General features: G+C 41.2%; 1 protein-coding gene across 13 annotated transcripts in view; it reads right to left on the bottom strand.

Annotated features, from left to right (window-relative positions):
• Positions 1-2,195: 2,195 nt before the first annotated feature.
• The window catches only part of rasal2 (RAS protein activator like 2), a 365,152-nt gene continuing 351,488 nt past the window's right edge, over positions 2,196-15,859 (bottom strand). For 7 of the 13 annotated variants that reach the window (XM_078218017.1, XM_078218016.1, XM_078218021.1 and 4 more), the window contains 3 exons: positions 10,974-11,061; positions 5,551-5,581; positions 2,196-3,572 (listed from right to left, as the gene is read on the bottom strand). In XM_078218017.1, coding sequence (XP_078074143.1) covers positions 3,367-3,572; positions 5,551-5,581; positions 10,974-11,061 — 325 coding nt within the window. In that variant the 3' untranslated portion in view covers positions 2,196-3,366. The remainder of the gene's footprint in view (positions 3,573-5,550; positions 5,582-10,973; positions 11,062-15,859) is intronic. The other 6 variants (XM_078218020.1, XM_078218018.1, XM_078218024.1 and 3 more) reach the window with 1 other exon arrangement.

Here is a 15,859-nt window from a genome sequence, read left to right as displayed (position 1 = left end):
GAAGGCTGACGGTGTGGTAAATGGTCAGATTAGATTTGTTCTACTTTTCGTGAACAGGACATACCTGGGCAATTTTCCACATTGCTGGCTAAGTGCCAATGTTGTAGCTGTACTGGAACAGTTTTGCAAGGGATGAAGCACCTCTTCAGTACTATTGCCAGAATATTGTCAGGGCCCTTAGCTGTTGCAATATCCAGTGCCTTTGGCCATTTCTTGATATCATGTGGAATGAATTGAATTGGCTGAAGGTTAGAACATTACAGCGCAGTACAGGCCCTTCGGCCCTCAATGTTGCGCCGACCAGTGAAACCAATCTAAAGCCCATCTAACCTACACTATTCCAATATCATCCATATGTTTATCCAATGACCATTTAAATGCCCTTAATGTTGGCGCGTCCACTACTGCTGCAGGCAGGGCATTCCACGCCCTTACTACTCTCTGAGTGAAGAACCTACCTCTGACATCTGTCCTAGATCTATCACCCCTCAATTTAAAGCTATGTCCCCTCGTGCTAGCTATCACCATCCGAGGAAAAAGGCTCTCACTATCCACACTATCTAATCCTCTGATCATCTTGTATGCCTCTATTAAGTCACCTCTTAACCTTCTTCTCTATAACGAAAACAACCTCAAGTCCCTCAGCCTTTCCTCATAAGACCTTCCCACCATACCAGACAACATCCTAGTAAATCTCCTCTGCACCCTTTCCAATGCTTCCACATCTTTCCTATAATGCGGTGACCAGAACTGTACGCAATACTCCAAGTGCGGCCGCACCAGAGTTTTGTACAGCTGCAACATGACCTCCTGGCTCCGAAACTCAATCCCTCTACCAATAAAAGCTAACACTCCGTACGCCTTCTTAACAACCCTATCAATCTGGGTGCCAACTTTCAGGGATCTATGCACATGGACACCGAGATCTCTCTGCTCATCCACAATACCAAGTATCTTACCATTAGCCCAGTACTCTGTAATCCTGTTACTCCTTCCAAAGTGAATCACCTCACACTTTTGCGCATTAAACTCCATTTGCCACCTCTCAGCCCAACACTGCAGCTTATCTTTGTCCCTCTGTAACCTGCAACAACCTTCCGCACTGTCCACAACTCCACCGACTTTAGTGTCATCCGCAAATTTACTAACCCATCCTTCAACGCCCTCATCCAGGTCATTTATAAAAATGACAAACAACAGCGGCCCCAAAACAGATCCTTGCGGTACACCACTAGTAACTGAACTCCAGGATGAACATTTCCCATCAACCACCACCCTCTGTCTTCTTACAGCTAGCCAATTCCTGATCCAAATCGCTAAATCACCCTCAATTCCATGCGTCCGTATTTTCTGCAATAGCTTACCATGGGGAACCTTATCAAACGCTTTACTGAAATCCATATACACCACATCAACTGCTTTACCCTCATCCACCTCTTTGGTTACCTTCTCAAAAGAACTCAATAAGGTTTGTGAGACACGACCTACCCTTCACAAAACCGTGTTGACTATCCCTAATCAAATTATTCCTTTCTAGATGATTATAAATCCTATCTCTTATAATCCTTTCCAAAACTTTGCCCACAACAGAATAAAGGCTCGCTGGTCTATAATTACCACCTGTGGCGCCATGGGCCTCAGGAGGAGACAAAGATGGATCACCCACTCGGCACTTCTGGCTGAAGATGGTCGCAAATACTTCAGCCCAATTGAAGTGGAGTCCATACCAACGGAATAACTCTCTCTTTCCTGAATACTGGTGCCAGTGCCCCATGAATCCCCTTATTTCCACACCACTCTGAATCACAGGTTTAAGTTTCTAATCTGCTTGACCCAATGCCAATTGGCACATTGCCTAGGTAACAAATCTGATATAATTATCTTTACTATTCTGCATTTTACTTTGGACTATAACTCCCTAAACCCTCTCAGCTTTAATATTCTGACAGAATGGCTCCAGTTTGCATTAGCTAGTTGGGTTGTCAATAATATTTCAAAGTGTATGACTGCCTTGCTTAGAGAAATTTGAGGGAAGTGATTAATTAGATGTGAGGTAAGGACATTGATCATCTGATCAGAACAAAAACACATTTTTCATCACATTCAATGTGCTGTGTTGACTCTTGTTCAAATTTCCACATTCTTTGCTGACTCATATGACAAGCACAGATACTCAAAAAAAGTCTGATGTTTTTGCACAATATTTTATTTTCTTTGTCCCATTCCAACTTCTCATCAAAAGTGAGTCAATGGTTTGGAATTAAACCCACAATCTTCACACCTTCAATAAACTAAAGCAACAGCGGAAACCGCTGGAAATCTGAATGCAGTTGGAGGGAGGGGAAGGGCAATGTTTCAGCTTTAACATTCCTACAAAACAGCTCCAGTAGACATTCAAATTGGTTAGTTAGGTACGAATTTGGCAAAATGTTATTCTAATCAAGTTATAAGATGCTTCGAGTTAAAACAGTTTGGAAGATTCATGCAAGAAATGAATGGGTTTAAGAAAGAAAAGCGTGCTTGAAGTTCGTGCTCTGCATTACTACTGTCTCCTTAGTCCAACATGGCAGCATCATCATTTTTCAACATTCACTTGCTTTTTCCAAGAAACCACCTTTTGTCAACCACAGAAACTGCTCATCTCTCTCTCACACATACATTCACTCAAGGCAGCTTCTTACTATGTACAGTAAATTAGTTGGGTAAAACAACAAAAGTTTTTTGAAACATTTCTTCAATGGTCATGTTAATGAATATTGTTCAACTTGATAAAAGTGTGAGTTAAAAATAATCATTTCTAAGATAATGATTTATAGCTTGTTTTGTTCATGTCAGATTCTTCAGCCACATAAAATCTCAATCACAAAATTGGGAACTAATTTAATACAGGATGTTTTACCGTGAAAGTGACCAACCTGCAATACAACAATCCAAGTCCCGTCTCTTTAGATACTCCTATCATTTATACAGACTACCTCCATTCTATGTGCTTCTCAGTTAGATATATACACCCTCTAGCCAGAAAATTTAAATTCTAAATTACACAACACTTGAAAATTCCACTTCTTGTAAAATAACTGTTTCATTTTCTACTCTTTCTTTTATAAGATCTTCCAGAGCAGAAATTCTACAGATATAATTAAAAAAAGTTACTTTAAATTCTACAAGTAATTATTTACCCCAATACAATCTTACAGTTCATTTCTGTACAGTTCATACAGTTCTCCACAGTGGAGTAAGACTTTTGAAGAGTGCATAATGATGATATTGTCCCATGAATAATCTTTCATGATCCGACGATGCATGAAAAAAAAAACAGTCCTAGCAGCACCTGTGATCAACTCCTTAAGAGTGAATTCAGAAAGCTCAATCCATGTGCATCTGGTCAGAAACATCCAGATTACCACTCAACAGCTGCTGTTCTTGAACTCCCCGTTCTCCGTTATTGACAGTTTGGTGGGGTTGGTGGGAGAGATCCCATTCCGGGTTTGCATGCTGTAACGTTCCTTGACCTGCGTTAAAGCATTCATCAGCCGAGAGTTGGCAGAGTCCAAAGAGATGATTCGTTTTTCCTAGAAGAAAAGCAAAGCGAGTCAGGTATAGGATGTTGAGGGACGAGGATAACTTTCTCTTGACAATGGTGTGCATGGATGGTTTTAATAGTATGAAAATAAAAAAAATAGCCAAACCATTGTTTGTGATTATCAGCAGGGCGAGGACACAACGCACTGAGGGAGGAGGAGGGAAGCGGCCAAAGCTGGAGTCTAACAGAAGGCCTGAAAAAATCCTCTGGTCCAACTCAATCCCAACTGTGGGCTATTGCACTGGATCAGGGGCTCTTTTTTGCATTTTTTTCCAGCGGAAGCACAGCAGACTCCAGCAGGAACACAATCGAAATGTACTTTATTACCTCACCAACAGAAAACTCAAGTCAAACAATCCTCCTTCATAAAATGCTATCTTTGTAAAACTTCCAGAGACAGAAAAGGTGTTTTCTTACACTCCAAGTTCATGTGGTTGCATTAACACTGCATTTTATTTGCACAGCTGGAATTGGAACACAATATTTTTGCTATTAGGAAAAATTGGTTGAGGTTGCAGCTTTTCAAATGCACTCCTGACATTGGGAGGGTGTAAAAGTGATGCTAATTTCGGAGAAAGGACACCTACTTGGTGGTGAGAAGGATGAAGCAACAGTTATCAATGACCAAAGGAGATTCTATTTCTCACAAGTGGACAGGATCCCTGCATATATAATGAAATGCTGTTGGTTCAGTATTCCTTTTGTATGATGTGTTCAGTTTTCTAGTATTAGACTGTTCATAGTTGGATCAGACCACACCACCTTCCAAGCACATCATACGCAGCATTGAAACACTTTTGCAAAGGATAGATTTTCAAAAGCTGTTAAGTTCACTGAAAAAGTTCTCAAAAATATGCATTTGGCAGAAAATGAACTTTTATTTTAACTTAAATTTTCATTATTCATCTCCATAGCATGCAGTCTCACTGCAGGGAACATCATAACCAACAAGAACCAACAGGTGGCACTAGATAGTTATTAAGAGCAGGAAATCTGGCTGATTTTACTATCCCCAAACTAACAGTTCTGAGGCAGAGTATAGTGCATTTACTGTCAACCTGGCTGAGATCAGCTGACTCAGCACAAACTTGGAGTTAAACCTAAAGGCTTCCAGTGATAAGCCTTTGCAAGAATGACAACTCAGTAGGGCTGTTATAAATTAGAGTATCACCAATTTCATACAGAGGAAACTAAATACAGACAGAAGTTAACGCAATTGCAAACAATTCGAATCTTGAATTTGATGCTCTACTAAATCCATGCAGAGTTTTAATTTTTCCCCACAAAAGTAGTGGGACACCCTGATTGGCAGAGTAGACAAGTATATCGTATGATGTGGGATTGAGCTTTATAGGCCAGGTTTGATGCTCTATGATGAGTTACCACTACTCACCTATTGCCTCTATTTCTCATGGCTATCCAGGGACCCAACTGGAAAGTATTTGTGTGCATATCAATTGGAATTCGACTTGTGTCGAATCCTCTCAAGAACGCTGCCACCCAATGAACTCCACCTGTATGACAAATGGCCACGTGGTTGGAGGAGTTGCCAGAACCCAGGGATTGTCATTGCAACACGAGCCACTGCTTTCCGAAAACAGAGAGATCAAGAGGAAACTGGTAGAAGTGAAAGGAAAGTTCTTTTCAAATTTGTTGTGGGTTTAACAGAGCCCTGAAGATCTTCACTTTCAGTAATATAGCTGTGCAGAATGGTGTTATGATTGGTGCTTGTAATGTAACTAGCCTCTCATACAGTGTTGCTTAATTTTGCACTTCTGAAATATTTTGTTCATTGTTTATTTAAAACAAGTGATGTTGATGTTTGCAGTGGGGTAAAAAGAAAATAATTACGCAGTTAGAACGTGCAACAACAAGCCCGCACAATGCTAGCTAGAGAAAGGGGGAGGGACCAGTGGCTTTTTCTCATCTCTATGAACTGCTTTGCTAGAAAACAGAATCTTACTTGCCTGTTATGCTCATCCCATCCTCACAATTGACCTGCAACCAATACAGTGAACATGTCACGGGCAATATTCGGCAACCTTAGCTACTTTCTGAAGAGACAGTGTTTCTTTTGTGATAAATACAAAATTGAGGGAAAAAGCACATCTTCATGCAATATTACATAAATGGCTACCAAGAAAAATGGTGGCCGAAGGTCATGTCATTGTAGCTATCATATATTCTAAATATTAAAACAGGATAGATGTGCGAGTATATTAATGTTGACGATGTGACCTCCCAGTCAGAGGCGCTGGAGGCTCACCTAAAGAGCCAGATCTCTCTCAGCTGGGCCACTGAGGGAAAGGATTGTTGGGGGTTGGGGATGGGAGAAAAGGAGGAAGAGAAGTGGAGAAGAGATTGAGAGAAAAGTGAATTGGAGGGAGGAGAAGACAGAAATCCAGGAGAGAATGAAACAAGAAATCAGGAAACAAATAGGATCAAAATTATAGAGAAAGAAAACAAAGGGGATAATCCAGAGAAGTATATGTAGATCAGTTTTAAAAAGGGGAGAAATAAGCTGTAGACTCAATTATTCATGGATGACCACTGAACATGGACATTTCCACAGCCCAGAGCAGCTGTGACAATGACTAAAATTTTCTTCCCCTGCTCATCCCATGTGTCTCATCATTGCAGTCAACAGTTGATTGATATTTTGTACATAATTCTGAAATCTTCAGAGATTGATCGACTATCTAATATCTCTCATTAGTTAATCTGCACCGTGAACTGTTAATAAAATAATTTTGTAAAAAAAACATCCAATCTAACTTGGCATTTTTCCCATTTGTCTATTTTTCTGCAGTCGGGTTGAGGTTCTGTGTTCCTGGGCTGCAGAATTTTGTTGTTCTTGTCACAATAATAAAAAATTAAGGTAGTTGTTAAAAAATTAACAGAGTTCAATAATAGGAAAATGAAGTCCAAGCTCCTAAAATGAAGGTGAAGACACAAGCCTGAAACAACACTGGGTGGTCATTAAAGAAATGAGACATTTATGAAACACAAAATTTCAGCTATAGAATCCCTACAGTACAGAAGGAGGCTATATGGCCCATTGAGTCTGCACCAACCACAATCCCACCCAGGGCCCTATTCCCACAACCCCACACATTTACCCTGCTAATCCCCCTGACACTAAGGGTCAATTTATCATGGCCAATCAACCTAACCTGCACATCTTTGGACTGTGGGAGGAAACCGGGGCATCCAGAGGAAACCCTCACAGACATGGGGAGAAAATGCAAACTCCACACAGTGATCCGAGGCAGGAATTGAACCTGGGTCCCTGGCGCTGTGAGGCAGCAGTGCTAACCGCTGTGCCACTGTGTCGCTATGATAGAACAATTGAGAAAAAAGGTTTAAAATTTTTTCTTCAAGATAAACTAAATCATAGGATCTAAAAAGTGCATAAAACCAGGACTTCCACAGACTGTAACTGGTCAACATGAATGTGTAAGAGAGACCAGTTTGACTGTGAATCTGTTTACTTTTTTTTAACCTTCATTTCCCTGAGACACATTGCATGATATCCTTATTCAGTGGTTTGATTGCGAACTTCTGTAACAGTTTTAGACGGAGTTTATTATGGATTCAGTACACTTCTTCAAAGGATAGCTGGATGAGCCCTGAGAAATAAGAAAAGCTCTGGTTGCAGGAGTAGATAGGTGCATAGGTATCTGTAATGTTTGGTATCAGTTGCCAGGCGTGTGGAGTTTCCCTGTTGCCTCTTGGGATTGAAAATAAATCTTACGAGTTATTTCCTAAATTAGCCTTAGTTCTTTTTGCTTTCTCGGGGAGGGGACATTTCAGTTGCACTATGCCCGGGTGAAAAGCTGAATGGATCATTTGTTCTTTCCCTGTCTGTCTTGTTCTATGTTCAGTTAAATGTTTAAATCTATCATATTGCTTACTTTTTAATATGCAAGATCTTTCTTTAATTTTGCACAGATTTATTTAACATTTGTGTCTATTACAAGGGGGCACAGGTTCAGAGGGGGAGAGTTTAAGGGAGATGTGTGGGGAAGTTTTTCATGAAGAGAGTGGTGGGTGCCAGGAATGTGCTGCCAGAGGAGGAGGTGGAAGCAGGTACATTAGCAACATTTAAGAGGCATCAGTTTGGATGGGTACCTGAATAAGGAGGGAATAGAGGGATACGGATGGAGTAAGGGCAGAAGGTTTTTTTAAATTTAGTTAGGGCATCATGACGAGCACAGGCTTGGAGGGCCGAAGGGCCTGTTCCTGTGCTGTACTTTTCTTTGTTCTTCTCTCTCTTGCACTTCAAGGAATAACCAATAGGTGGCATTTATGCTTTTTAAACCACAGCATGTACAATATATCAATTTAATAATCTGAGTCCACTGGAATTGCACTGGAATATAATAAAACTGAAAGATGAAAATTTAGTTATTACATCTGGGTAAATATTAGGAGGACAGAAGCTTGTCCTCACCACATCCTCCATTACCTAGCCAACTCCATCCCTCTATATAGTCTGAGCCTGAACCAAATAGTCCACAATCTTGGTATCATTCCCAAGATAAGCGTTTTGGACAATGCTTTGTATGGGTCAGAAGAAGAATTTGTTTTGAACAGGGTTAAATATCTGCCAATGTCTGCTTGAGAGGAAGATCAATCTTTAGAAGAATATAAAAGGAAATGCTGCGAATGCTGGAAATCTGAAACAAAAACACAAAATCTTGGAAAAAGTTAGCAGATCTGGCAGCATCTGTGGAGAAAGAAATGGAGTTAGTGTTTCGATTCCACATGACTCTTCTTCAAAGTTAAAGAGAGGGAGAAATGTGATGGATTATATACTGTATAAGAACGGGTGGAGCAACTGGAGCAGAGTAGGTCAGTGATAGGTGGGAACGAGGAGATTACAGCAAAGATGTGCAGCTCACAAGACAGATGAAGCTTTAATGGCAGTGTGAAGTGATATAGAAGGTGCTGGTAGTGGCATAAAGGTAAGATATTAGAATGTGTTAACGGGAGAACAAACGTCAGTGCTCAGTGGAAGCAAAACAGTTGGCCCAGTGGGGGAGGGAGAGGTTGCATTGGGACAAAAAATGTTTCGGATATTAAAAAAAAGGTCAAGGTGAAGGAGAAAGGTCACAATATTGAGCTTCACTGGAGCATTGCAGCAGGCCAAGGGTGGACATCTGGGCATGAGAGCAAGATGAGGAGTTGAAATGGCAAGCAACAGGAAGGTTGCGGTCATGCTTGTGGACTAAGCGAAGGTGTTCTGCAAAGCCGTCACCTAGTCTGTGTTTAGTCTCCTCAATGCAGAGGAGACTGCATTGGGAACAGCGAATACAGTAGACCAAATTGAAGGAGATGCAAGTGAAATGTTGCTTTTCTTGAAAGGAGTGTTTTGGGCCTTGAGGAAGGACAAGGTAAAGGCATGCATTTAACCCAGCAACAATAACTTGCATTTATATTGCACCATTAAGAAAGTAAAAGATCCCATGACAATTCACAGCAGCCTTTTCAAACAAGTTCTAATATTGGGCCACTTAATATTAGGGCAGATAAAAGGTTGGGTTTTGAAGTTCATCATAAAGGAAAAAAAAGAGAGGTAGAGAGGTGGAGATAGCTTAGGGAGGAAGTTCCAAAGCTCAAGGCCGTGGAAATGGAAGGCACAGCTGCCAATAATGGAGTGATTAAAATTAGAGATATGCAAGGGACAGAATTGAAGAGCGCAGAGATCTCGCGGATGTTACAGAGATAAGGAAGGACAGGCCAAATGGAGGGAGTAGAAAATAAGGACTGGAACTTCAAAATCAAGGTGTGGTCCAATTGAGGACAATATAAGCCAGCAAGCACTGAAATGATGGGTGAGTGGGGTTTGATGCGAGTTAGGATATGCATATTAGAGTTTTGAATGAGCTTAAGTTGTGGAAGGTGGAAGATTGTTTTCAGACTGAGCTGAATTGTTGCTAAAACCCTCATCCATGTCTTTGTTACATCAAACCTTGGGTACGCCAATGCTCTCCTGGCTGAGCTCTCATCTTCCATCCTCCATAAACTTCAGCTGATCCAAAACTCTGCTACCCGTACACCTTAATTCTTGAATCCTTTTTTTCAACTCCCTCCACGGCCTCACCCCATTGTATTGCTGGAGTCTCCCACAACTCAGGTGTTTGCACTCTTCCAATTCTGGCCTTGCACATTCTTAACTTTTTTCCTCATTGGCAGCTGTGCCTTCAGTTGCTGAGGCCCTAAGCTCTTGAATTTTCTCCTTAAACCTCTTTTTTTCCTCTCCTTTAAACACTCTTTAAAAACTCTTTGATCTGTCCTAATATATTCTTTTGTTATGTTTTGTTTGATAACATCCCTGAAAAGTACCTTGAGAGGTCTTACAATGTCACAGGTGCTATATAGTTGTAAGCTGTTCTTGTTGGGTTTGATGCTTATGGATATTTCAAAATACTGCTTTTTCATGTTAGCAGAAATTGGAGGATAGTTACCTTGCCCTAATCCAATTTCCCTCCTCTTCTAACTCATACAAAGTATCTTGCTGCAATCTAGTGGCTCACTAAAATACTCGTTTTGGGGGAACATTACATCTAACTGAGGCTGATTCTGCTCGCTTCTGATACTTTAAAAAAATTATTTCACGGGAAGTGAGTGTCGTCAGCATTTGTTTTTCATCCAAATTGCCCTTGAGAAAGTGACAATGAGCTGCCTTCTTGAACCACTGTAGTCTATCTGGTGTAGGTACACCCATTGGGCTGTTGGGAAGGGAAATGCCACACATACTTCCCAGTAGAAGTCACTAAACAATTCACTAAACACTGATCAATGCAGGGAACCCCGAATGACTTTTCCCCTCTCTGCCGCAGGGCTATATGGCCAATTAGAGCATGTCTGTTATCACTCATCACTTGATGGGCTTACTCAGATTAAACCTAGGCAACATTCTGGGGTACATATGGCCAAGGATGGCTGTGGGCAACCAAGATTTTAGTTTCTTGTAGTAGTCAGTGGTTCTGCTGACTTCACAACAGCAGCCTTGACAGCTTCAGAGCTGACATGATCTTATCACGGACTTGCTAATGGTTCTCAGTTCGTCACAACATTCTGCTTTTCTTCTCCTCATTGGTAACTTGTCTTTTTTGACCTCCAGCAGCCTCTCTGCACTGATCACCAACAAGTCCCAAAAATCATTCATCATTGGTTTTCTGGAGCATTAATTTTAACTTCTCTGTGAATTGCTCTTATCCCCAACAACTGATAAAAAACACATTTTGTGGAAAATGTACAAAGGAGGGACTGCCTTCAATCAAAAGTTACAAAATCTTTCTTTCTAATTTGATAATCCAATTAAAATGAAATGAGAAAGTTGAAATCTAACAAATCAGAAAGCTGAGTTTTGACACACACTCACCTGGGCTTCAATAATCTTCTGTTTGGCATCAATCACTGCCTGCATTTCTGAATGGTCTTTTTTCAGCTCTTCTTCCACTGCCATCAATCTGTAAACCAGAGAAGAGGAGTAAAGTGAGAAGGAAGTTGTACATCACAGAAAGTGGTAGCTACTTACAACAGGGTATATTTCACCAGTGGTGATGACAGTCTCGCTTTCAGTTCAAATTGGAATTGATTTATTATTTACCCCCAAGTTCCTTCAGAAATCCAGGTAATCCAGGTCAGTGTCTGAACACTGTCCATGTGATTCCATTGATGCTGTTTTGACTTGGCTATTGAAAGTGTGTCTGGAGTCAACTGCTTGCTCTAATTCTTCTTTCCTATTGAAGTTGTGTACCTCCACAGGCAGTACAGCCTCTCCCTAGTGAGTATGTGCAGTGCACAGTGAGGTCAGATGATTGACTGAACCCAATTCTGCAGAGAAAGCACCTGAATGGTCCCATCTCAATGCGAACACGTTAATGGTACATCAGTTCCACAGAACTTTTATAGCAATTACCACAGTCTGGGCATTTAAAAGATCCGTCAGTATGAACTTGCTGGTGTGTCTGCAGGTTACAGCTAAGATTGGGAACTCCGTTTCAACAACAGGAGTTGCTTCTCCCACAAATGCCACCTCCTACCTTCAATTACACTTGGAATTGACACAGATATAAATCAGGCCCATGCAAGGAGTTGCTGCCATGCTGGTCATGATCCAGTCACAAGGCAGTCTAAAGACAGCAAATGGAAACTTGAGGTGTCTCTCTCCCTGTAAGAGTTGTTTGACATGCTCCTCACTTTTCTAATTACTGTGCATTAAAGTATAGAATTCTATTGGCAAATTTCCAAATTTTAGAATGAAGCTGTCATATGCTCCTTTTTCTCTGAAAACAGAAACACAACAGTCTTGCACTAAACCAAAATGCTTTGACGACCTATCATTCAACAATAGCCTACTAATCAGTCTTACTACAAAGTGGCAAACCAAGAAATTATACTAAGAACTTAAAGGTCGAATTGGTTATGTTATGATCAGCAGTCAGAACTGACAATGTGTCAACAATAATTTACATTTATATAGTGCCTTCAACAGTAAAATGACAAGTCACACCATATAAAGAAGCATGGAAAAAGGGAACACCAAAGTCAGAGGGGTTTAGGATAACTTGGGACCAAAAAGACTAATAGATTAAGATAAACTAATTTAGAGTAAATATAGTACAGAAGTAGTACAAGTACCTGGAGTTACAAAGGCACAGTTTGCATAGAAACACATATAACCACTGTTAGAGAACTTAAACATGTATTTTTTGAAAAACGTATTGTATTCTGAATAAAAGGCATTCCTTGGCTAATGACACTCAAGGGCTGAGGAAGAAGAACCACATTCCCTGAGAACAATAAGGCTACTGAGAACTATCTTACCAGCTTTAGAAAGTACTAGCTTCGCAAACAGTACAATGAGTAGAATAATTCAATTTTCCCGATAAGGGGTTGTTAAAGTTGAACTCTACAGACTTGCGTGTTGAGGTTGCTAGGTGATAGTGGGCAAGAACTCCTGGACTTTACAGACCTATGTATTCTCATGCTGCTAGAGAGTAGAATGTTATTGGCCGAAGTAAATGATTCATACTAAAATGATTGGCTCACTCTAGCTAGGATGAGCAAAGTAGGCAGGTAAAATGATTTTTGAAAATGTATAATTGTGATATTGATAGCAATGCAATTTAGAATAATTTGGGCTGCCCCAAAATGTTCTCCTATACACATGGACCAGGCCTGGGCAAGTAAAGTACGTCTTCAACTAGAATTACTGTCTCCGTGCATTCTTTGTATCTGAAAGCCAGCATAATATATATAGGTCTCTGAAAAGCTCCTACAAACAGTCGAAAGGAAACATTAGGAAGGGTAACAAAAAGCTGGGTATGAAGTCAAGTATTAAAGGAGAAGGCACTTGGGGAAAAACTCTGTTAGTGGGACTAGGAGGCCAAAGACAGTCATGGTGGCACAGTGGTTAGCACTGCTGCCTCACAGCACCAGGGATCCGGGTTCAATTCCGGCCTTGGGTCACTGTCTGTGTGGAGTCTGCACGTTCTCCCCGTGTCTACGTGGGTTTCCTCCGGGTGCCCTGGTTTCCTCCCACACTCCAAAGATGTGTGGGTTAGGTGGATTGGCCATTCCCCTTAGTGTCAGTGGGAACGAGCAGGGTAAATATGTGGGGTTATGAGGATGGGGCTTGGGTGGGATTGTGGTCGGTGCTGACTCAATGGACCAGATGGTCTCCTTCTGTACTATAGGGATTCTATGGTTCTATGAGATCAACAGAATGGTGGTGGTGTAGTGGTATTGTCTCTGGACTAGAAATTCAAAATAATGCTCTGGGGACCTGGGTTCAAATTCAACCATGGCAGATGGTGCAATTGGAATTCAACAAAAATCTGGAATTAAAAGTCTAATGAGACCATTGTTGTAAAAACCCATCTGGTTCACAAATGGAAATCTATCATCTGTCTGGTCTACATGAGACTCCAAATTGCCCATAAAGCCATCCAGTTTCAAGGGCAACTAAGGATGGACAATAAATGCTGGCCCAGCCAGTGACACCCACATCCCATGAATGAATTAAAAAACATGCTGATGGAGGGGAGGGGTACTGTTACCGAGTCATAGAGGTTTACAGCACAGAAAAAGGCCCTTCAGCCCATCGTCTCTGCGTTGGTCAAAGACAAACCACTTAACTATTCAAATCTCATTTTCCGGCACTTAGCCCATTGCCTTGTGTATGTCTTGGCTTAGCAAGTGCACATCTAAATACTTCTTAAATGTCATTAGGGTCTCTGCCTCCACCATCCTTTCAGGCAGTGAGTTCCAGATTCCCATCATCCTTTGGGTGAAAAGGTTTTTTCTCACATCCCTTCTAAACCTCCTGCCCCTTACCTTAAATCTATGCCCCCTAGACATTGATCCCACCACCAAGGGGAGAAGTTTCTTCTTATCTAACTCTACCCATGGCCCTAAATTTTATACATCTCAATCATGTCCTCCCACAGTCTCCTCTGCTCCATGGAAAGCAACGCCCATCTATCCAATCTCTTTCCATTACTAAAACTCTCTAGTCCAGGCAACATCCTGGTAAATGTCCTCTGCACCCTTTCCAATGTATCACATCCCTCCTATAAAGTAGATTCCAGGACTGCACACAATAATCTAGCTATGACCTAATCAACGTTTTATACAGTTCCAGCTAACCTCTTTGCTCTTAAACTCTATGCCTCAGCCAATAAATACCATATACCTTCTTAACCACATTATCCACCTGTCCTGCTAACTTAAGGGACCGGTGTACAAGCATACCAATGTCCTGATCCCCGGTGCTTCCCAGGGTCCTGCCTTTCATCATGTATTCCCTTGTCTTGTTTGGCCTGCCCAATTGCATCACCTCATACTTATCCAGGTTGAATTTCATTTGCCATTGATCAGCCCATCTATGCCCTCCTGTAATCTAAGGCTATCCTCCTCACTATTTAGCACCCCATCAATTTTTGAATCATCCGTAAACTTACTGATCTTACATTCTAGTCTAAATCATTTATATAAACCACGACCAGCAAGGTCACCAACACTGATTCCTGCGGGACCCCATTGGACACAGTTTTCCAGTTCGAAAAACACTGCTCAAGCATTACACTCTGCCTCCTGCCACTCAGCCAATTCTGGATCCTGTGGGCTCTTACCGTCGCTATCAATCTCCCATGTGGGATTTTACCAAAAGCCTTGCTGAAGTCCAAGTAGACTACGTCAAATGTATTGCCCTCATCTACACACCTGGTAACTTCTTCGGAAAATTCAATCAACTTAGTCAGACAGAACCTCCCCTTAACAAACCATGCTGACTGTTCTTGATTAATCCCTGCCTCTCCAAGTGCAGATTAATTCTGTTTCTCAGAATTGCTTCCAATAGTTTCCCCACCATTGAGGTTAGACTGATTGGCCTGTCATTTCCTGGTTTATGCCTTCCTTCTTTCTTGAATAATGGTACCACATTGGCTGTCCTCTGGACCTCTCCTGTGGCCATAGAGGAATTGAAAATTGTCAGCACCCCTGCTATTTCCTCCCTTGCTTCACTCAACAGTCTGGGATACATTTCATCCGGCCCTGGAGATCTATCTACTTTTAAGCCTGCCAGACCAGTCATAACCTTCTCTCTGCTTACGTTAATTTAATTGTTGTGCTGAAAGCATATGAGGGGGCATGAAGGAATGAGAACTTTAAGCTTGAGGCTTTAGGATGTCAATGTAGGTTAGCAAGGATGACGATGATGGAGGAGTTTTCCTTAAACTGCCAGACATACATAGTGAAGAGATATAACTTAGTACTTGGCTATTGTGGTAATACTTGAGTCGAATGGAGATGAATGCTGACAAAATATTGAAAGAAGAGATGGCAAATATAATGCATGAGGTGAAATTGATAAGCAGATTGTCCTGGAAAAGCTGGTTAACAAAATTGAGGCTCATGGAATAGGAGGGTCACTGTCAGCTTGGAGTCAAAAATTAAGGTCAGAAAACAGTAAGTCATGGTAAATGATTGTTTTCAGACTGAAGGATGATAGAGAGTGGTGTTCTTTAAGAGTCAGTGCTAGGACCTCTGCTTTTTTGATATGGGTAAAGGAATATGAAGTACAATTTCACAATTTGTTAATACACCAATCTTGGGAGTATGACAAACAATAAGGATGATATCAATCAACTGCAGGCTCGCAGAATGAACAGACAAGTGGCAGAAGGAATTTATTACTGAGAAGTGCGAGGTGGTGCACTTTGACCGATGGACTAAGGAGAGGCAAATATACTTTATAGCCCA

The sequence above is a fragment of the Mustelus asterias genome, chromosome 8 (assembly GCF_964213995.1).
Source record: "Mustelus asterias chromosome 8, sMusAst1.hap1.1, whole genome shotgun sequence".
Lineage (NCBI taxonomy): Eukaryota > Metazoa > Chordata > Chondrichthyes > Carcharhiniformes > Triakidae > Mustelus > Mustelus asterias.
This window is presented reverse-complemented; position numbering and strand designations above follow the sequence as displayed.